Genomic DNA, 25,116 nt, shown 5'->3' on the forward strand with positions numbered 1-25,116 from the left:
TTAAAGCATTTTCAGATGGCCGGGAATCAGTTACAGACGATCCATGCTCTGTAAGACCACTAACATCAAAAAGTGACAACAATGTTGAGCAAATCAGACTTGATATGGTATGACCAGCGATTAACTGTCAGAATGATTGCAGAACAATTGAATTTGAACCATACCATAGTCCATCAAATTCTAACAAACGAACATGAAAAATGTTTGTGCAAAATTGGTCCCAAAAAACCTCACTGTTGAACAGAAAAAACAACAGGGTGGAAGTGTGCCACAGTCAACTAGGGTGAATTGAAACTAATCCTGATTTTCTAAAAAAAAGTTAATTACTGGTGATGAATCTTGGATATTTGAGTATGACCCAGAAACAAAACGGCCAGAGCAAGGAGTGCTACTTTTCAAACTCACCATGTCCCAAAAAAGCAAAAATGAACAAATCAAAAATCAAAACCATGCTAATTTGTTTCTTCGATAGTAAATGACATTGTAAAGATTTTTGCCTATAGGACAGACTGTAAATGTTTACTACCGAGAAATTCTTGAAAGACTGTGGAAAAGAGTTGCCTGCGTGAGACCAGCCATTGAAGATAACTGGGTGCTGCATCACAATGCACCTTGTCACACTGCACTCTCAATTAATGAGTTTTTGCAAAGAAAAACATTCCTGTAGTTCCTTAATCACCTTTTTCAGCTGACTTCAGTCCCTGCAACGTTTTTCTGTTCCTGACTTAAAAAAAAAACACCTCAAAGGACACCATTTTGGAACAGCACAAAACATAAACAAAAAATTGTAACCGACCATCTGAAGGATATTCTGGTTTCTGAGTTCCAACACTGCTATGAAGTGGAAAACCGTTTGAAGCATTGCGTGGCTACCCAAGGGAACCATTTCAAAGGTGATAAAGTCCATGTATAATTGAATTGAAAAATAAAACATTTTTCTGAACCAGTTCCATTACTTTATTTACAGACCTCATATAGTTGTCATTTAATAAATTTATGCCCAAATTTTCACATGCTCAACTTCAGATATACTACTACAGCATATCTAATTTTCAATGAATTGATTTAGGCCTGTGTATATATACAGTGTCTATAATATTTCCATTACAAAAAAACTACTACAGTTACAGCTGTGCGGTTTGTGGCAAAGGAAGAGAGAAAATATCAAGTTTTTTTATACTGGTTTGTAGCAGTTAGAGGTAGAGCAGAAGGAACTGTGATCAATCTTTTATAAAATGGTGTCCCTGGAGAAAGCACAATGTGTGTTGTGGTATCGCGAGTTGAAATCACCGATTATTGTGCAGTGAAATTTTAGTAGAGAATACGGGCGACCAGCAGCTGATAGCAAGAGTATTGTTGCGTGGTATGCAAAGTTTAAGGAGAGTGGAAATGTAGTCAACCTTCTGCTAATAGGGTGGCCATCCGTTAATGAAGAGAAGGTTGAGATTGCGCAGCAAGCATTTCTACATATCCCTTCAAATCTATCAGTTGTGCATCTCGTGAACTAGGGATTCCTTGGTCAACAGTGTACAAAACTTTACACAAGAAACTAAGGTTGCATATGTATAAAGTTCAGATACTGCAACATGTACAGCTAGATGATGGCTCTACTTGTTCTGCTTTTGCAACAGATTGATAACAAGTACTTCCAGCTAATCAAGCTGTTTTTTTCATTCAAGCTACTTTCCACATCTCAGAGAAAGTAAACAGGCTTAATGTGAGAATATGGAGCTCAGAAAATCCGTACTTTACTGGGGAAAAGATTAAACATTCAAATGAATGTGTGGTGCGGTTTGATGTACAACAGAATCATCGGTCCCATCTTTTTCATTGAGCAACCAATAACAGCTAACATTTACCTGTATATGCTGCAACACTTTGCTATACCTCGACTAAATAACTTGCAACCTAGGGTGATTTCCAACAAGATGGCGCACCACCACATTGGGGATTACTAATTCAAGATTTTCTGAATGAATCATTTCATGGCATATGGACTGGGCGTGATGGTTCCACTCCTAGGCCACCACGATCACCAGATATAACTTCCTTAGACTTTTACCTCTGAGGTTATGTTAAGGACAGAGGTCTATGCAACACCTGTACCTGATCTGGACACATTGAGATGTAGAATAACTGAAGTTGTAGCTAATGTTACTGAAAAAATGTTGACCAACACTTGGAGTGAAATTGATTATCGGCTGGATATTCTACGAGCAAAAAAAGGCGCACATGTTGAAGTTTACTGACTGTGAAAAAAACTTGATAATTTTTTCTTCCTTTTGCTACAAACCGCACAGCTGTAACTGCAATAGTTTTTTATAATAAATTTTTGGAAGCATGGAAAGACTTTATGGACACCGGTAAATAGATATATAAGGAAACCCCAAATTTAAGTTAATGGTACTTTTGTACTTCTTATACCTCAAAACATAAAGAAAATTAATTTTTATTCCCATCGAACTCACACCATGCAACTGAAAGTAATACTGTACTTTTCTTTGAAAAGTCTGTAAAAACTTCTGGTTTCTGCCCATGAAGCAGAACTATTATCTATCAAAATCCACCTTCTATTCTTTAGGGCAAATATTTTAATGACAAAAAAGGAGTGAAGAAAGGGAATAGGGGTAGGATGATTTCTTTTCAACTGGACTTAAGTATCTATGCCTCCAGTAAACTTTAACCATTAGTGACAGACAGAAGATGAAACTGCCAAATTTTAATTAAATTTACAATCACCAGTTTTGAAGCGTAATCTCAAAATAAAATAGCTAAGTATCACTGTATAAAAGTTTAATTTTGATTAACAGAACTTACATGATAAGCCAGTCTGTTAATGACCCCTTCAATCAACTGTTTCTTAGTCATTAATTCCTCTTCAGATTCAATTTGATCTTGTATCTGTTCTAGATACCATGCCACAACATCACTTTTTCTCACACCCTCTGTTTCAGCTGTAAATTATGATAGAATAGTATTTAAATAATAACAAAAATTTTAAATAAAAACAATTGAATACAAAACAGAAAACGAACATTCCATTGAACAGTATATATTTGTTGGGCTTACTTCAGAACGGTCTTTATTTAACTCTTATTACCAACTATATATAAGATATGCTTTAAGATGCCAAGATATATTCACTACAAGATGTATCTTGTAGTAAGTGTATATATTAAATGAAATTTAAAACAGTAAATATTTAGTCGAATTTGCTCCTTAATTGACCTTCCCAGAATTTCAGAAAGCCTTAATTTACTCGGAGGAACTGAACTCGGGGAAATCTTTCACTCTGAAAGATTTTTCATAGGAAAACGCTAACAAAGCGTTTTCCTATGTTTATATGAACTTTTTTCTTACTTTTAGCCTCTAGAATGAGTTGTCAAAGTATGCCCTATTCTCCTGAATCAACTTAGTATTAGTTTGATGATAGAAAAAAAATGGTCAAGCATAAAGCAAACAAGTTAAAAGTTCTTAAGGGGTTTTATATAGAAATGACTGCATACAGATGGACATTCAATAAACTCATTTACTGCTGTAACAAAGTCTATTGAATTTAGGAAATTATGTTGACAAAATAAAACAAAATGTGCAAATCTAATTTATTTCCAAGTGATTTTTAATTTGATAAATAGATGTAAATAAAAAACAGATCCTTCTTATGAAACTGTTGTAACATAAATTTAAACTGCAATTCTCCATTTCTAAAATTGAATGTAATGTATTAAAATTATTAATTTTAATTAATGATTCAACAAATCATCTTAGCAGAAAAATAAAATCAATTAAGATCTTATTACTTAAGGTATTTTATTTTTTGTCTCCATTAAAATAGCAAATGTCAGTTATCATTGAGTAATAAACTACCTCCATAGTTTTAACATTTGCCTGTCTTTTATATTAATTAAAAGACTTTTCAGAAGTAGAAATTTCTATAATAGTATCAACAAGGGGAAAAAGGAACAGTAGTAAGTGCTAAATTTCTAATTAATTTCAGTAAGACAGGTTTTAGGTGTCTTATTTTCACATCATATTATATCTCTGTAAAGATTATCATCATACAGAAGTTTGCACATGCATCCTTAAAATCATTCCTTTCACTTCCTAGCACATAAATATAGGACTACAGGTTCTTAGTATACATAGAATGATTTCAAAACTACACTTCTGAGAGATGTATGCAATAAATTAGATAAGTATTATGTATGGTATTAATAATTTATTGCTACAATAACATTTTAGGATAATGTCAAATCTTATTAATATAAAACACAGACCGCACATTTTACATATATCTCTATTTGTGCAGATATTTACAAGTTCTGTCCCCTGATAATAGCTGAAAAAATTACCACCAAACTCCAAAATTGGTAACTTATTAACTGCTTCTAACAATGTATTCATTTTTCTTTTGCCTTTTATCTTTTCTAGCATTCAACCTAAACTTCAATCAGTATTTTATGTTTGTAAAAAGGAAAAAGAGTATAGCTGATTGTAAGGTAACAATTAGGAGAGATATCTTACACAGAGATAGGGATATCTGTCAACAATTCAGCTACTTGATAACTTTAATTTCACAACAGGAAGTAAACTTATTCCCATTGAGCTTCCTATCTTTTAACTACTAATCTTTTACAAATAACATTGAGAGATTCATGACAATGTTTCAGGTAACATGTTCTTATTAAACAACTTAGATAAAATTTATTTTCTTTGTCAAAAATTAAACAGGAAAAATGTTTACTTACAATCTTCAGTACCAGATTCAAGTTCTTTGTTTCTCATATAAATAACAAGCATATCAGTAATAGCTTTGTATTCTTCAAATGTTAGTGACAGTTTTTTCTTTTCTTGTTTTGAAGGTTCATTTCTCTGCCCTTCACTTTCTTCACCTTCTGAAAAAAAAATTACATCTTGACAATATTCAATTAAAGGATAAAATATAAATACTTTGGTGAAAGCAAAGAATATACAACACCCACAACAAGCTATATATCTCTGTAAAAATATTTTATTCTATTCTCTGAAAGATGTTGATTGCTGTTATGTAATTTTATTACACAACAGCAATCAACAGTGGACAATAGCTATTTTTTATTAATCTGTTTTAATCTATTATCAAAACATTTGCATGAAACCTATCAAATAAAAAGCGTCATAACCATGTTCGATAATAAAAAGATCATATGCCCCAAGCATACTAGGAAAAGTGAGGATTGGAATTTTTCCCACTGCCTTCTTCAATGAACTAAAAAAGCACTTCTGTAAATAAAGTATAGCAAACTGAAAGTAATATTTAACTCTTCACATGACATGTTGAGTAATTTTTAACAGAGGTATTGGTCAGTCAATGTACCTGAGCGTAAAAAGAAGCTGTTCCTGAAATCCATCAAACCTTTTTCTGGAAATGATGTTCATTAAGAAAAAGAAGGCTACTGCTGATTTAATCATTCAAAAAATTGAAAAAAAAACTCATACTAATAATTAATGAATTCCATGAACAACAGCTAGATCTATCAAAACTGTGTTTAAAAAACTGAATAGACTAAAATGTCTTTTTAATAACAAACAAAACAAAACGATCAATACAAAAAAGTAAAAAATAATTTTGTTTTCAATTTGTTTTTTTCAAATTACTTTAAAAAAAATTTTCTATTTATGCATGACTAAAAAGAAAAGCATTGGACACACTTTCATGTACAACCACTTTATAATTCGAGCATGCCCCATGTTCTTTTTTTTAGTTATATATAAATATAAAATCTTTTTAAAAGTAATTTTCTTGAAAACATACCTACTTCTTAATTTTTCGTTGTTTTGTTTATATTATTTATTATTTTTTCTTAGAAAATCATGTTTTAAAAAACCTTTTTTAATTTTCTACCCAGTAGTCATAAATGAAATTATCAAATTTTACGTAATATATATATATATACACACATAAATATTTAAATTGTATTAAATAAACCACCTAGTACAAAATATTGAGATAAAACATATCTCACTTTAATTTTTCATGAAAGTCCTTTCATGGGATCACGCATATTCAATCATGATTGAAAGAATTGAGTTATTTCGCAAAAGTACTTTCATAAAAAATTAAGGTAAGATATGTTTTATCTCAATATTCTGTACTAAGTGGTCTATTTAGTAAAATCGAAATACAATTCAATAGTATAGAGGCATAATATGAATGTTGTAAAATAATATATATATGTTTTATATATGTACGCATGTATTTACACAATATCATGTGTTCTCTGTTCAACAAGGATATTGAGACTAACAAACATAAAAATTTCTTACAAATGCAATTTATTACCCTAAAGACATAAACAAAACAAATAATAAAAATAATAATGACAATACGTATGCATAACACACAAAATAATAATTCAAATAAAAAAGGACAAGATTTGTTTAATAAGTTAAATTATAAAAAACACAACACAGTCCAATTTACTAAAAACATTATAATGACCACTAGAACCTAATATTGCATTAACAACAAGATAACATTAGAAAATTCCAAAGTTCATACAATTCAAATTTTGCAAGTACTTCTTATTGGAAGATATTAATTACCCTGGTCCGTTATACTGGTCCTTTTACAATATAATTATATAATGCATTATAAACGAATATATCATGTTTTATTTTTCTATTAGATACATTAATTGGGCTGATTGGGATTTTAAATAACAGCAACATATATTTATATAAAACACTGAACAAATGTTTATTATATACTTAAATACATTTTCTATTTGTATTTATTATGAACATCCAGTCTTACCCACTTGGCTTCTTAATCTTCATTTGCTTTCTTTTCTTGGTATTTATGACAGAACCGAGTTGTTTGAAATTATATTTGAACAAATTAAATTCTCTCTCTTAAATTATAAAATCTTTTTGTAAAATGTTAATTTTGCCACATTGTTTTAAAATTGTATAAATATTTAAACTGACAAGTAAGTTTCTACTTTGAGTTGTTTTAATTCTTTAGGAAACAAAAAAATATTTATATGCAGTTTTATTCTACATTATAACTTGGATAATTAGTTTCTATTATTAATTGTTTATAACTAAATTAGATGATAAGCATACATAAATTTTAGAAGAAGGTAAATTTGAACTATTTATATTAAAACCTGCTTCAACTGTCACCTGAATCATCTATACTCATACTGAATTAACAATCAAAATCAATCAGATCAATAGCTACAGTTTATCCATTCAGCTCTCTTCAAGATGCTCTCTTTGTATTGTAAACATATAAAAACATGAAATTAATAATGGAATATTGTATTATTACCAGACTTGTGTTGCTGAATAAAATTTCACAGCTACATGACTTTGGGAAATGACTTTAAGGTTGCAAGATTCGGGGACATGGCTGAACCATTATAAGTTAAAGAAAAGCATGTAAAAAATAAGCTATTCAATGTATTTCTGTTGTGCCTAAAGATACTTTTAAGAAAACTCAAGAGGCAGATGTAAGCATTTCTCATTTGTTACGAGGATCAAGGTCAACCTTTTGGAATAGATTTGAAGAGATGAATGGTATGTCATCATAAATCTGAGAATAAGCAACAATTAACACAATGCATAACAAATATTCAACACTGACACAAAGCTGTAAATCAACATCAACATGAAAAATTAGGGTAATCTTCTGAAACAGTAAAGGGATGATTCCCACTGATTTTCTGCACTGAGAAGACAATGCAGAATAATGAATGCAGACAGTATGTATCTGTATGTAGACAGTGTAATGCACAAGCTGTAAGGACATGCTTGCATGTAGACAGTCTACATACAGATTACACACGAAGCAACAGCTTCTATTTGGTTACAATTATTTGCAAAACATTCGGGTTGCTATTGGCAGTTTTAACGAAGTCTTGGGCGCAAGAAAGACGCACCTGATTTTGTTCTTCAGTCAAGAAGTGTGGAACAAACCGGGAGCACACCTTTCAGGGGTTCACTTTTTCTGTTAGAATTGTACGTACTGTCTCTTTACCATGTTTAGCTCTTCTGCTATACCCTGAAGGATAAGATGAGGTTGTTCCAGCAGGAGTACATGCACTTTCGCAGCGTTTTCATCATGAACAGCTGTTGATAGCCTCCTGCTTCATTTGTCGTCATCCAACAACTCTCTACCATCTTTAAATCACTTCCACCAGGTGTATGTTGTAGTATGAGATGCGGCTTCATCACCGAATGCTTGCTGTACCATAGAATAAGTTTCAACAAAAGATTTTTGAAGTCAAAAATAAATTTTACGTGCTTCTTGGTTCCATGTTGCGAGCTTGCACAAGGTCATATAAACACAATGTACACGGCCAAATATAGCTCGAGACAGGAGTGACAAAACATGATGAAATTTTATACACATACTCGTCAGACATCGTACTACATAGTTTCTTGGTTGTCCAAGAAATGGCACTACTTGTATTGACTACAAGAACTGTTTTCGGGAACTTTTCAGACCTACTGTGTATGTATACAGTAATTAATATAATAAAACATAATTTTCTGAAACATTGTCAATTTCAAGGGCATCTTCGTGAATTAGAATCTGAATACAGTGATTTGATTTTCTATGCAAAACTTTGATGTTTAAGCTGCTGGAAATGCTTATTAAGGTTTTGGAAATTAAGAGAGGAAATTTCTATTTTTATGAATGAAAATGGGCAGGCTATTTTGGAACTCCACGATGAAAAATGGCTTCTAAATTTATGTTTTCTTACAGATAGTACAGCAAAATTAAGTGAACTTAATCAGCTGCTTCAAAGTGAAAGTAAATTAATTACAGATCGCTATCAACACATAAAACCATTCATGATGAAATTAAAGCTTTATGAAAATAATTTGAAGCATTTTCTGCAGTAATTTTAAAAGTAGTGGCACAACTTTTTGAAATAGACCATTGAAAATTGCAGCCTTTGAATACAGATTTGCCTATCTTTAGAAGCATAAAATGATTTTCAATATTTTTATATGTCCTTTTAGCATCGAGGTAGAATCTGCTCCAGAAAACTTATGAACAGAATCGATAGACTTTCAGTCAAGTATTGATTTGAAATAGATGTGAGCCAAATAATAAACTTGGATTTTATCAAAAAAATATCGAAAAAGATAAGTTTCCTAATATGAAACAACTAACACTCTGTATTATAACTGTTATGGGAACCATGTATCTTTGCAATCTTTTGTTTTTCAAAATTAAAAATTGTGAAGTCCAAAAATCATAACAAATTTACAAATAAGAATTTAACAAATCAACTTCGTTGTACCTCCCTAAATTACCAGTTAATATATATAAAAAAAAATTAAAAAAATAGTGAATAAAATTGAAAAAACAAACCTTGCACCGACTAGATAAGAATTACAATTTAATTAATGGTTATATAAGATATTACTATCATTAATATTTAATTTTGTAAATATGTATTACTTTGCATAAAATAATAGACATTTAAATATAGTATTATGTAAAAATATTTCAGTTGAAATTTTATTAAACCTAATACTTTCTCAAGAGTTCTAACTTTTATTATTGAATTTAAATTTATTTATTATATTGTGGCTAACTTCACATAACTAGTAATTTATTAGCCCGGTAACAATTTTGGATTGGACATAGCTAGCCTAGACTACTCAATAACAACCATCTCCACAATGCTTGAATTACACAGCTGTTATTACAAACCTTGCAGATGTGAAGTTCTGATTCTGCTTTCACACAGCCCAAGTCTCACTCACACAAATCTTAAGATCTGGACTAAACAATGCTAACTTTTGTTTCAAAGTTAAAAGAACATCAGGTAAGAAATATTTATGTCATGTAAAAAATAAGAGAAATGGCAAAATTATTGTAATTCAATTCTAAAATAAAACCCTTTAATAATATTTACTGCTTTTAATATTGTTACTTTAATTTTCATCATCATCTGAAGAAAAAATAATTTATATAAATATGAAACATACCATTTGCAGGTCTGATCTGAGCTTCCTCTCCATCAACTTCCATTGGTAGAGCCTCATCTTCTGCATCAGCTTCTAACAGAATATCAGGCTGTTCAACTCTTACTATTGATTTATTTAATAAATTGTAGGCTTCACGTACATGATGAGGTCGTACCTGAACATGAAATTATTAAAAATGTTAAGTCTGGAAAAATGCTGGTAATATTTGGAAGTTCCTGGCATTTGCTTGAAACATTTACTACTGTTTAGATTTTACTAAAAACCAGTAGTCATACTGATCATTATTTTTACTTCTATTTCCTTACTTTTTTTATCAAAAAAATAATTTAAAAAATATATTGTACATTGATGTGAAACTAGTAGCAGGTTATAAAAATTATCACTGATTATCCCTGTCCTGAACTATCAAAAACATAATTAAAAATAAACAACTACAAAAGTTTACATAGTTAAATTTATTTCTGTAATTAAATGTGAACTATTCCTACTTTGAAAATACTTAATTTAAGAAAAATAGTAAATACTATTACGCTGAAAATTTAAAATGGTAAAAATTAAACACATTTTAAAAACTGTTATTTTTAATAGTAGGGGTGTATCACCTCCTATCAAAATGATTGAAAGCAATTTTTACTTTGATAACATATTCAAATAAAAGTGGTTAAAAAAAATCCAAGTTGAGAGGTTGAAATAATAAAGTTAAACAAAGTGTATAAAACCCTAAACTTTAGGAGGGTGTTAATTGTTGTTTTCAAAACTGCTCAGCGGTATTTAAGCAATATTAAAAAATTATGAGTAAAATATTTGTAAGTCAAACCCCTTCAAGAGACATCTACTTAACTTTTCTTTTTTAATGCAATTGAAACAATTCTCTACACATAAATTATATTACACCTAATTTTGGAGTTGTAGATAAACCATTCTTGGGATATAAAGCAAAATAGTCAGAAACATATGTAATATAAAATTCTGCAACTGAATTTTTCATATTCTTGGACCCAGGGACAATTAAAAGAGCCGAGAAATAGATTTGATGGATTACAAAATTTATTATCTGATCAATGGTTACAGTATTCTCTAGCAGCTAGAAATGTAAAAATTTACCTTGAAGTACCTTACCAATGTGAGTCTGTGAACAGTTTATAATTCAGTTGATACTTCTGTCATAAAATACCATAGTTAAACAATAGTTTATTCAGGAAGCCCATACACATTCTCATATGGCTCTTAAGTTTTTGGAGAAATAGCTTTTTCCATCACATAGTTATTTGCTGCTACCATCAATACCTTCCAACAAATTACAGATGAAGTAAGTGCCTCCTGCATGAAGGAATTTTGGGCAAAAATCTTAATTTTTTTAATATAAATATTTCTATAATCTTAACAGTTATTCCATATTTAGATTATAGATTTGCTTTCTCATCTTAAATCTGTTCCTTTATCCTCGACACATCTTTAGTTAGATCTGTGAGAAAAGATCAGACCCTTCTAGATCAATGCTATGAATGTGAGAACCTATGGAGTCAGCTTTGGTGGAAGATAGCCTTTGTATCAATCTGGGGTTTATGTCTTTTTGTGTAATGGTTGTATAATACTCTTAACAGCCTATTAGATAAAGCTGTATGTCCTGATTTTTCCTAAACTATAACAAAACATAAACATACCTTGATAACTGCCTGATCTTTTATAAAAAATAAAATAAAAACCACAAATTAAAATGTTGGCAAGCTATTTTAAATGAAAAAGTTGTTAAACTTTCATCCAAAGTTTTAATTTAGGTAACACTTTTGAGAAAATCAGTTTTATCAAACACTGCATAAATTATTCCTTTTATATTAAAAAAAAAATAAATATATATATAGACTTACTTCGTCTAGACATTCGAGCTTAGCAAATGCTTCTGATAACCTTATAAGGCTTTCCAATTGTCTTACAGTAATTCGATACATTGCTTTAGAACTGAAATTTGAATCACACTGGCGTAATTTTATATACGTTCGTACTAACAATTCTCCAGCTTCCTAAATAATAACAAAACTTATAAAAAAACTTTTTAAAAAATACATAATATTTATTTTTTGAATGGTTATTAGAAAACATAACATAAAAATTAATTTACTAAAAAATAATCTATTAAAATAAATATAAGCATAAATTTGAGAAATAAGGCTTTGCTTCTATGAAGCACAGAGTGAAAATCAATTTGTTTGCCTAAGAAGAAGCAGCATTTTATCCTAGCTGCACATCATCTGATTGAAAAGAACTACAGAATACAGTAAATGGTATTTTTTTTTTATTAACATTGAGCAAGCATGTGACTTAGTAAAAACAGGATATGTTTGCAGGAGTCTAAAACAATTACAGATTTTTTTTGTCTTCAGTCATTTGACTGGTTTGATGCAGCTCTCCACGATTCCCTATCTAGTGCTAGCCGTTTCATTTCGGTATACCCCCTACATCCTTCATTTTAACAATTTGTTTTACATATTCCAAACGTGGCCTGCCTACACAATTTTTTCCTTCTACCTGTCCTTCCAATATTAAAGCGACTATTCCAGGATGCCTTAGTATGTGGCCTATAAGTCTGTCTCTTCTTTTAACTATATTTTTCCAAATGCTTCTTTCTTCATCTATTTGCCGCAAAACCTCTTCATTTGTCACTTTATCCACCCACCTGATTTTTAACATTCTCCTATAGCACCACATTTCAAAAGCTTCTAATATTTTCTTCTCAAATTACAGACAAAAAGAGAATAATAATTTGACATGATAGAATCAACAGATGTTGGGTAGAACAAAAGTGGAACAATCTGACACAGATTAAGAATATATTATTGTCTATGTTATTTAAGGCAGTAATGTAAATCATAATAATGTTAGAGCAAACATTTGGAGGAGGAATGAATTCAGCAAGTTTATATTACTTAAATAGATAGAATGTGTAAGATTGTAGAGTTTGAGAATACATAAATAAGTAAGAAAATGTAGTGATGCTGGTGGGTAGGAATGGGCATTTATTAAATAACGTAACTTTTGAAGATACAGTTTAGAGAAAATATGTGGAAAAACTTACTTACTTAGGTAGAGATAGAAGAATGGATAATGAGATCACACTAGTAGTCCAGAAAATGATCTACAATTTAATAATATCATATATTAAGTATTTTTCAGCATTTTTCTAAAATAAATATCTCACAGGAGGCAAAAATATGTAAGCTTCTTATTCCAGTTTGGGTGCCAATTTGTAAGCTTCTTGTCCCAATTTGGACATCATTTTGTAAGCTTCTTATAAAACATAAAATTTAAATTATACACAAAAATAAAGTTTTTAATTTTTAATGAATAAAAAAAATGAACTTACTATTGTTGGGATTTGCAAAACAATGTACTAAGATAATGCTGCTTATGTTGCTCTCTAGAGTTTTACAAAAAAGACAGTTACAATAACTCAATGCATCAAAAAAATGTTACTAACAGCAATGAATAAATATACATTATTTATAAATAAAAAAAAGAAAAGACAAACAATAAACACATTTGACTTTGAACACCCATAATTAGTCTACTTGAATTCGTAGAACTAGTATTACTTATCTACTTGTACATAGATTAGAATTTTACAAAATACCTTATTAATATTTATAGTACTAAGGAACTGGCTAATACAAAATTAATTATAATTATAATTTTGTACATAATATGTCATAACATGCTAAAGTTTTATTTTTTTTAAAAACAGTTGACGGATAAGAATTTCCTAATGGATCCATGAAATGTTTTTATGGAGAGGTCTTTAATATTAGTTTCTCACACCTGTATACCATATTAAACATAGACTGTAAATTTCAAAAACAGTTTTTCTTTAACATAGTCACTGCACTCAACTCACAGCGACGAATTCCAACACATTACTGCGTCTTTCTGACGGTCTCACTGGTCTAACCCCACCACCATTTCTCAGAATTATAGTCTGTGCGAGTACGTGTACACACACTAACGTTACACTTTCTGTGGGGAAAGTTTCTTTTATTTACAAGCATGATGTCATACTACGATAAAACTTTATTTTAAGAAAGAATTCATGATAAGTAATGAACCATGCTGCGATTATCCACAATCTGTCTTTTAATAAATCAATTTAACTTTTGCGTTTAAAAATCATCCGTCAACATATTAAGAAATTTATAAAATAAAATGTACAAAATACAAATAAATTAACCAATCTAATAGTCTTATGAGCTTAATTTAGGTTAAAATTTATCATGGTTAAATATTAATACACACAAAATATTACTTGTGAGATAGAGATATAGATCTCACATCTAGAATTAGAACAGAAGAGAATAACAGTAGAATTTTAACAGTAGAGTTGGAAATTTCTGAGTAGACTGAACAGAATAAGAATAAGATAAAAAACTGTGACGTTAAGAATGCACTGAAAGTAAACAGCATAAAGAAGAGATTAGAATAAGATATTTTGTCTAAGAGAACAGAGGAAATGTTTACATTGAAGGTGATGAAGAAGGAACATTACTGCCCATAATAGAAGATGGTAAGGCTTGATTAATATTCAGACCTAATGTCAGGGAGCAGGAAATTGGTATGTATGTAGACAAGAATTTCATTTCTAAGAGAAAGATTAATACTAAAATGAATATTTAGATCAATAGGATTTTATGAAAATCAAAATTAAGTAAAGATGGATTATTACACACCTTGCCAATGATTGGTTTGAAGTGACGTGCAAATGTGATATACCTAAGTACTTCTTCTTGTGAATACACTTTATCAGTAAGACGTTCACTATTACTATGTAATGAAACTATCTTTTCAGCAATTGCAAAATCAACCGTCTGAAACATTTAACAATAAATAAAAAATTGAAAAATACTCAATAAGTTCTTTAACACTTAAACCTCAATTAACAGAACTGTCATTACTAAGCCATTAACAATTGAGAAAACATACTGAAACTGAAAATTTAAAGTGACCATTATAAATAAAAATAAGAGAAGCTACTGCATTGCATGCAAGTTTTTAATTTACATGCTTTCATTATCTTACATGTCAATAGCTAGCACAATGAGTAACATCTGAATGTTACTAGAATCACCAACAGCCTGCAAAACACAATCACCAAAATCCTACAGCCTCTAAAGGATCAAATTTTAAGTACAAAACAATTTAAAATGACTATAACTTGCTCACAGCAGCTAAATAATGAAAGTGCTACTGCAAAAATAAAAGATGTTTAAAAAAAATAGTCTTTCAGCAAAGATTTCTGTGGAAGCACTACATAGAAATAATGAATGACATTCTTCTGTTAGGATGCAATTTGCATTTTATTTAAATTTAGTTTTAGGTTCAAGGTTTAATACCTTTGTAGAAGCAGAATATACCTTAAAAGAAAACAAATTTACCATAAATGTGCAGTTAAAAAACTGATGTGGACACCAGATGACTTCCTTGTATGCCTATTAAATTACATATACACATTTATTTTAAATTAAAAGTATAAAATTTTATATCATTAATAACTTCTCATATTTTTTAAAACTTTATTTTATTTTTATTGTTATTGAATTATTATTTATTGTAATTTTTTTTTTACAATCAGAGGTTTAATAATTATTACCAATATTTAATTTAAAAAAAAGGAGATGAAGTCTGATTATAACCAATGTGCCTTCCCCTTATAAGATCCAAATATTTCATTAATTAAATTTCATTTGGCTGTAACTGGAACCAATGAAAATAAGTACCACTTATGATAAATTGTTGAAAAGCTCTCAATGAGAGCTTATTACTGCAGTTAAGAAAAAGTTCAAAATCCAGATTTATTTTGGATTTTGGGCTTTTTTGGATGTCGACTGCAATCAAAAGGAGAGGTTCACAACTAATGTTACAACAGTCCTAAATTCAAAATTTCAACATCCTACAGCTTATCATTTTTGAGTTATGCGAGATACATACGTATGTACATACATACATATAGACATCACGGTAAAACTAGTCAAATTAGATTCAGGGATAGTTAAAATGGATATTTCCGTTGAAATCTGAAAACCGAAATTTTTCGCCATCACAATACTTCATACAAGGAAGTAAAAAAGGCTGACAACAAATATATTACACTTTCCTGGCATTTATTTATTCTTACATAGTAAAATAATGATAAATGAAAAAAGTTTAAAAAATTCAACAAAAAAACTGATATTTTTTTTACTTTTTTCTGATCTCCCAAAATCACCACCCAAGAAATTTTTTTGATTTGACTATGTTTACTATGTTAAATGGAAAAAAATTAAAAAAATTCCACTGAAAAATGAACCAATAAAAAGTTACCTAATATTTCTCTTTAGGTGGTGGGGGGTGAATTTTGATTAATTTTGTTGTAATAGTATTATTATTTAAAGTTTACATTAACTATAATGCAAAAAGTTATCAAAAATTCAAAAAATTGTTTTCTTAAATTTAGTTTAGCTTTCACACTACCAATATTTACCCAAAATATTTATTTTTTGCCACTTGAACTACTACTATACTTAGTTAAACATTAAAAAAAACTGGTTAAAAATGTGCAATAAATAAAGATAGTTTTTTCGGTTTTTGGGGAAGGGGAGAATCTGTGGGCAATTTTTTTTTAATGGCAAGAAGCATGTAGTCGGTCATGCACTGAGTTTTTTAAAGAGGGGTTTGTAAAATTTTGAGAAAACTGACCCCAAAGAAACTATCCACTCCAGCCCATGGAGATATTTACCCTAAACTTTAAAAAAAAATTGTCCCATATGCACAAGTCTCTTGTCTCAAATTTCATCAAAATTGGTTTATCCAATCCAAAGTTATAAACTTCAAACACACCAACAAACATTACCCCCCCAAACTATTTTTTTTTGGCGTTTACGTCATGAAACATCGAGAAATGCAAAAAAAATACCCATACCCCAAATTGGGCTTGATTGCCATACTTTCCTTCTTGTAGCATTACTCTAGCTATGATAGGAGGAGAGTAATAATAATACATAAGTAGAAATATAAAGTAATAATGATTAAATGTGATGCTGTGTAAGAAAATAAGGAAGTGCATGATTACTTTCAGCATTACACAATAATGATAATAGTTATATATCAACTGCCTAATGAAGTAAATAATATCAAATCATATTTCATCAATTTTTTTTTTGCAGATGGTTCCTGATATCAGGTTTAGATATACGTATCTAGCACATCTCTAAGCTTTATTTGATTAATTTAAATGTTAAGAAATGTATAAATTAACAAACATTAAATTAAATATCAATGAAAATAGATAAAAAAGAAATAAACAATCAATGTCAGAAGCATTTCTGTAAACATTTGCAATAAAAGTAAACATGTTTACAATATCTATTGTATTACAAATCATTACAGCTTTAATATGACAATTGTTTCAAAAAATGTATTATTCTACCATTAAAAGAATAAAAAATTAAACTGATTATTAATGACTTTTTTAACTTAAAAGATCATTATGCACATTAATACACCAATAAAGATTACTAATAAGGAGCTCAATTACAAAATTCTTATTTTAAAAGATTTAAATTTTGTTTTAATGAATAAAATGTATTGTAATAATTTACTTACCTCATTACACTCATCAACAATGACAAAAAATAAATCAAAACGTGACATAATAGGTGCAGATAAGGCGATATTCTGTTGCAATGATTTAGCACGATCATAACATCCCCCAACTGGATTAGCAGCAGCTAAAATGGAAGTACGAGCATTTAATGTTGCTCTTACACCAGCCTAAAAAATGATAAAATTATAATAAAACAAAAATAATTTTTTAAAAAATCTTGAGACATTAACTAAATGTAAATTTTTATATTATTACCTTAGCAATGGATATCGTTTGCTGTTCCATAGCTTCATGAATAGCTACTTGATCTCTAGCATCCATTTTATCAAATTCATCAATACAACAAACACCATTGTCAGCCAACATAAGTGCACCAGCTTCTATTACAAAATCAAATGATTCTTCATCTTTAACAACAGCTGCTGTAAGTCCAGCTGCAGTTGAAGCTTTTCCTGAGGTATAAACTGCACGTGGACACATATCTGCAACCTAGATATAAGCAATTAATTAACCAGTTAGAAGACACACTCTTAAATAACTCTTTATAATCCTTAAAGATGAAAATGCCCACATATTTAAACTTTTAATTGTTTAAAAAACAATTTAAACTTTTTATAGTCACTAAGTGACACATAAATCTATGTTTATGTAGCGTTTCAATAAAAACATACATCTTATATATCCTCTGCTAAGTAATGATGGAAATCATTAAAATTTTACAGTATCACTGTTCAGACTAACCAGCTAATTATTTCACACTGAATTAACGTAGGCTGACAGCCGACCACTTTTAGCTTGAACTGTACCATCATTACTTTTTTAATAACTATAATTTTGACTTGCTCCATTTATATCAGTGAACATACTAAAAATTTAGGACAAACATTGCAAAAAATATACAAAAATAGTTAAGGAAGTATATAAGTATTGCTGAAATATTAAATCGATAAAAAGTACTGAGTTAACTCATAAAACTACAAGTTACAACACTATTGGAGGATACCTATCACACTTGCAGAAATAAAGGAGCATTAATTTTAAAAAAAGAAGAAACAAATTTTTCTTTATTTCTCAATAAAATTAGACAACTTGAAGCATTTTTCAATTGATTAAATGCTTTTAATGTGTTTATTATTTTGTTTTTTGTTTTACACAGTACAAGATATTGTGTAATAATTACTTTCAGAATATTTGTTTGTGAAAATGAATGACATTGTCGTACACAATTTATTTTGATTCGAAGCTACTTTTTTTATCTTTATAAGAAAGTTTTTATAATTACATGTATAAAACTCATGTAATTTAGTTACAGTTTAGAAACAATTTTTAAGCTTTGAAATTTCTTTTACAACTGAGTTTGAAAAGTTTAATGTAATGGAACAAAAGAAAACCAGTCAAGTTCTGGATAAAACGTCAGTGTATATAACTATGATTTTGTCTTAATAAAATAAAGACGATGGAAATACATTATATGGTTTTTCTTTTGTTGTTGTATTGTTTAGAATGCAAACATCATTTCATATTTCATGATCATTTATAAAAATAGATTTAATCATTTCAAAATTCTGCTGATTTAAAATGTAATAACATGCTTGACATTGTGGATAGTGCTAATCTGACCTGTAGAAGGAGAAACATGGTGACTGGAGGGAGAATAGTGAAGTTTCACAAATAGGGCTGAAAATCACTTGAATCTTGTTATGATTTAGAATTCTATTTTACAATATATTTGACTCACTGAAAAAAAGCCATGTAAAGTCAGTTTATTCTTTATTTTTTATGTAAAGCCTGGTATAGATGCTTTTTATTCTTAAAAATGGTCATGCCATTTTTACAATGATTTGTCTCATGCCAAGCTACGTACAACCATTACAGTTATGACACCCAAGATAAGCTTTACATTTATAAGCTTTTTCTCAAACATTTGCTAAAAAAAACTCACTGATTTAGGGTTACAGTCTCAAATAATCACAATACTCAATCCAAGTGGCAGGAGGCCTGGAACACTTCATCTACTGGTGGATGGACACGTAAATTAATTCAAGAATAGATGTATGGGTGCAGAGGACTGGCTGAGGTAGGTTTCTATATAACGCAGCTCCTTTCTGGGCATGGTGAGTTTGAAGCCTACCTGCATCATCGATTTAGCAGGAGAGTGTCTCCTCTATGCAGGTACTGCGATCTTGAAGATACCGTTGAGCACAGCATCTGCCAATGCCAGCGGTGGGTGGGATGTGGTCAGATAAGATGTTGGGTTAAGCTGGCTTTCTCCAGAAGAAACAGTTTCATACATGTTGATATGAAGAATGGAATGGGACAAGGTAGTACACCTAGCAACAAGTACCCTGAAAACTAAAGTGAGAGAATGGGATACAGCCTGATTTAGGACCCAGATCAGTAAGAGGACTAAAGATTACCCAGCAAAGAATCAGAGTTGCATAAAAGACCTGAGACTAAGGCGCTGAACCCGTACGAGAGTCTGACACTCCCCCATTTAAGGAGGAGTGCGTAAATGACTCATCTATTAAAAAAAAGGTGTCTTTAGCCAAGTGAATTTTTTAAAAAGTCTGACCAAAATGCAGATATGTTCCAAAGCTTACCAAAGATTCTATAAAAACTAAATAACAGCAATCTATGCAAGTCATTTTTCATATATATCTATACTGTCGCATCTTTGTGGTTTGACCAGGATATTGAGAGGCTAACAAACCAAAAATTTCTTACAAATGCAATTTATTACTCTAAAGACATATAGAAAAAAAAAAAAATAATACTGACAATACGTATACATAACATACAAAATAGTAATGAAGCAAGGACAATACTTGTTTACAGTTAAATTACAAAAAACAGAATACAGTCTAATTTACTAAAAACATTATAACGACTGCTAGAAAATAATACTGCATTTACAAGATAACACCAAGAAAGTCTAATGTTCATACAATTCAATATTTGCAAGTATGTTACCACACTCTTACTGTTATCGCTGTCACCGTCACTACATCAAATTCAAGCTTGTGAAACTACTCACTGTTACCACGAATGCGCCAAACATGGCCTTGCCGAATTACTGATCGGTTCCGCTGGTCCCTGGCAGTATTTAAATACCTGGCAGAACCAGTAACTGCATCATCCCTTTAACTGTTGAAACGTAATAATTTTTATCGTCCACGCTCTTACGTTTTTCAATAAATTTTTATTCCGGTCTGGCAACCTTTCTGGTCAGTGGCTTTTGGGGGTGCCACTGTCTGTATAACAAAGAACAGATTGTTAAATGAACCGGCTAGTCTGAGAAAAGAATCCCTTTTAGTTCGTTTTGGATTCTTCTTTTCACTATTATTTTCTCTTTCTTTCTTCATGATTGAGAGAAATCCGTTACCCTGGTCTGTTATATATAATGGCAACTTACATCTATTGTAGCCATTTCTTTTCTTGCACTTTAACCTCCGTTTAGATTTTTTACCCATTACATCATGATCATTACAGATACACAATGTTTAATTTCAGGAAATACAGTATTTTTTTTACAGACTGCAAAACTAAAAGAAAGTTTATAAAATAAGCAAAATTAATTTATATTCAAGAAGTTTATAACGTAATAAAAATTACCGTTTTGAAAGTTAAAAAAGCCTTACAAAAAAAAAAATTGTTATTTATTCATGACATTGAAAATTTAGAAAATAATGTTTTCAAATAAAAATTAATTACAACTTTCGGCCTGCTACAGAATTATGTTTACAGCAATGTAAAGTTGGCTGTATATAAATTAGGAATTTAACTGCAATATCCAGCACTTATATTAACTACGACATCAGTTTCCAACGAATTACAAATTTCTTGCTTTACTTCACCTGTATATTAAAAATTGTAAATTCTATTTCCTGAGATTACAAGATATTTTTAAATACAGACTAACTACAGTGCAACACTATATCCTTCTTCATGTACAAAATAATTTTTCAAAAGAAAATAATCAGAATCATCTTTAAGTGACTTAACCAAAAAACAAATTAGTGGGAGTTGACTAAATTGAAACTGAAGAATAATTTTCACAATTTTGTTGTTTAATATAACTGGATAACAGTAAACTGCTGAAGTACAGTTCTACTACATAAAATGAATCTGTTATTATAGATAATACCAAAAATGTGTCTGTGATATCTCTATAAAATGTGGTCGACAATCTATTTAATTACTTTATTTTACTAAACCATATAGAAAAGAGAGTGTTTATTTAGGTCTCTGTAATAACTTTGAATTATACCATAAGTGTATACATTAGCTATCTTATAACATGCTGTTTCAGATGATATAATGGCTACATTGCCACAGAAAGCATAAAGGATGTAGTGATACAAATTTAAGTCATATATGACAGAACAACAGCAATATTGATTTACATTCTATAAGCTTCTATAGATACGATTATGTCCATAAATTGATAACTTTCACTAAACATTACAGCTAATAAAAATACTTTTCCCTTAAAAAGTGTAAACTGTTTTATTTAATTTCTAACATATTTTATTTTTCATTTAGTGCGGATTCTCTAATGCTCCAATATTCTAGGATTGGAATCATTATTGACACTTAATGAGGGATCTGTGAACCTTAAAAACTACAAACAAAAGATAGACATACCTGTTTTAAAAATTGTGATTTAGCTGTGCTGGGGTCACCAACAACACAACAATTTATATCACCACGAAGTGTAGTACCTTCAGTAGTAGTTTTTGGAACACCACCAAATAACATCAAAGTTATACCTAAAAATAAATCTTAAATATTTATTGAAAAACTATAACATACAAAAATAATTTAACAGAATATGAAAAACAAAAAATTAATTTATGCAAATAAATTATTAATTTCAAATAACCGCTTGAAAAAAGAAAATACCTTTTTTAACTTGGTCATTTCCATGAATTGATGGAAATAAACTATTAATAAGATTTTGATACAGATTTCTATCACGATTCATTTCAAATATTTTTGCCCATTCCGCTTCAGTCATATTCTGTCGCATTACTTCTGGTGTTACATTTGTCATCAACATCTCTGCATTATTACCACCAAACTGAAAACAAAGATATCAAATGATTTATATATTACTAATAAAACTTGATATAAAAAGAAAATGTTTTACAAACACATTGAAAGAATAAAATGATGTGTACCAAATTCCAACTGTAGGTGTCATAACTCCTGATCAGCAATAATGCTAATTAATAATCCACCTTGATAGATTAAATTTGTACCATGTCTACTTCTAAAGGCTTTGTCAAAATACCCATATCCCTCTTTCCATTGTTGCCTTTAAGCCACTGTATGTCATGAAGTCCCTGAATTTCCTTTGATGAATTTCCATGAATTTCCTTTTATAGTTCTTAAAGAATGGACATCTTGGTTTCTTCTGTACTAATTCAACTTTAATTACAATTATTAGGAATCAATTTTTCCAAAACACAGGCCAAATCAATTTTGCCCTTCTTTGTTGAATCAAGTTTACAAGTGATGTAAAACATTTAAAATTACAAAAGTTAAAGTTAAGTATAAGTAAAGTTACGTTATAAATTTATTAGTTTAAAATTGTATATAAAACCAAAACAACATTCACTGTAACATGATTTAATACTTGGAACATTTAAAAACAAAATCTCCACAATTATAATTAAAAATGAGAAAACTAGGTTTTACAGAAAGCAAAAAACTCTCTTAATACTAAAAAAAAAGAAGTAAATAAATTAAATGTTGAAGCCTAAGTTTTTGAATTTGTAGGAAATGCTTCAATGCAGTTATTAATTCTAGGGTAAAGAATTTGTAATTTATCTTTGTCTTATGTTTTTTGTTCTGAAAATAGAACCAGTTATCTGTCAGTGTTGTGCTTCAGTTTAATCCATTTATGTTATTTGCTTAAGTTCACTTTTTTTAATAATTTACCTTGTAATGAAAGTGGTATGTTCTTTAATCTATAGACTCATTACGGTTTTGAAAGCTGAGAATTATATCATTAAGGGATGATTTTACCAGCTGTTTGAGTGTGTTAGCTGGAATAGGCTTTCTATTGATTTTGAATCTATATTTATGTTTTTTAATAGCCCAAAATATTTTTGCTTTTATCTTTAATATTAAAGGTTACATTTCTGTGAATTATGTTGGTGTGTGTGTAGTTATTCACACTGACTAGTGTTGTCATATTTCCATTGTTTAGAAAAACTGTGTTATGTTAAAAGGGTTAACATAAAAGAGAAAATTAGATCAGGCAGAGGTAGAGTTTTTAAAACTTTAATGTTAAAATAATGTGTATTTAGTCAATACTTTAATAAAACTCTAAAATAGGAAGGTTGTACAACTGAATTTTATTATAAATAAAGGGTTTCAAAATATGGTAAAAAAAAAAAACTTACTCTTGGATTGGTAGGTGTAACACTGCAAGCCAAAAATGCCATACGATACTTAAGATCACGAACACCAAGTGCTTTAAGCCCTCGTACACCATCATCATATCCTTCACCCATTTTATGATGTGCGCCACTCTCTGCTCTTGCACCAGGTAAAGATAATGCTCCTACATCTGGTACTACAATCAGAGTTCCAGTAAAATCAAAGCGATCACCAGCTTGTACAGATTCCACAATTTCTTCTCGTAAAATGACTTCCACACTGTAAATCAATTTTATTTTATATTTACTTATCAAACATGTTATAAAAATTTCCTATCAGTATAATTATTACAGCAAAATAATTATACAATTATTAAATTTCTACAGAGAAAAATAAGATTTATTAAAATTTGAACTTGATGGTAGAAAGAATTGTAGGCATTGATATATCCCACAAAAAAATTTAGAAGTGAAATTACTAATTCTGAAACTTACATTCAAAACTAATTCACTTAATATTTACATGGCATTAATTTTCATCAGTAAATGAGAACATTTGATCATTAAAAAAAAGAATAACTGTGTGTGACAGTAGTTAGAAGATATACTGTATACATTTGCTGGCAAAGTACAGCTCGTACAACTTGAAAAAGTGGCACGTTACTGCCAAAAAATGTCTCAAAGAGAATAACCTTAATTATTGCTGCTGCAAATTGGACAATTTTTCTATATTTTAATAATTATGCAGCCCCTTCATTAATAGCCTAATAAATATTTCTTGGATGTGAAGTGCAGAGAAGTAGAAATTGTGGCATCCATACCACAATTTATTTTCTCAATTTGTTTACTTTCAGGTGTAATTCAATTTTGCCAGTTTTAACTAAGCAGTAACCTCATTCAAAAAGTACTTATACAATAGGGTATTGACCTGTATGAAAAATCTTACAACACTGTCTGATAATAGTAGTTGTATCTACTGGAGACACAGTGATAGAGTCATTGTTCACTGTGTCAGCTAGTTAAAATTTGGAATCATAGAGGCCAGAGATACCCTTGAACTTAAAATTCAGGGAGGAAAACTCCCTGAAATCTGGCAACGCACTCTGCATT

General features: G+C 29.7%; 1 protein-coding gene across 2 annotated transcripts in view; it reads right to left on the bottom strand.

The window, feature by feature from the left end:
• Mcm6 (minichromosome maintenance 6) overlaps positions 1 to 25,116 on the bottom strand; it is a 45,724-nt gene that overhangs the window by 6,211 nt on the left and 14,397 nt on the right. The window contains exons 5-14 of one of the 2 annotated variants that reach the window (XM_075364812.1): positions 24,031 to 24,286; positions 22,523 to 22,700; positions 22,265 to 22,389; positions 17,876 to 18,109; positions 17,620 to 17,787; positions 14,709 to 14,846; positions 11,862 to 12,014; positions 9,994 to 10,147; positions 4,749 to 4,892; positions 2,818 to 2,954 (exon numbers count right to left, since the gene is read on the bottom strand). In XM_075364812.1, the coding sequence (XP_075220927.1) occupies positions 2,818 to 2,954; positions 4,749 to 4,892; positions 9,994 to 10,147; positions 11,862 to 12,014; positions 14,709 to 14,846; positions 17,620 to 17,787; positions 17,876 to 18,109; positions 22,265 to 22,389; positions 22,523 to 22,700; positions 24,031 to 24,286 (1,687 nt within the window). Of the gene's footprint in view, positions 1 to 2,817; positions 2,955 to 4,748; positions 4,896 to 9,993; positions 10,148 to 11,861; positions 12,015 to 14,708; positions 14,847 to 17,619; positions 17,788 to 17,875; positions 18,110 to 22,264; positions 22,390 to 22,522; positions 22,701 to 24,030; positions 24,287 to 25,116 lie in introns of both variants that reach the window. The other variant, XM_075364811.1, reaches the window with a different exon arrangement.

This window comes from Lycorma delicatula, chromosome 4 (genome assembly GCF_047948215.1).
Source record: "Lycorma delicatula isolate Av1 chromosome 4, ASM4794821v1, whole genome shotgun sequence".
Classification (NCBI taxonomy): Eukaryota; Metazoa; Arthropoda; class Insecta; order Hemiptera; family Fulgoridae; genus Lycorma; species Lycorma delicatula.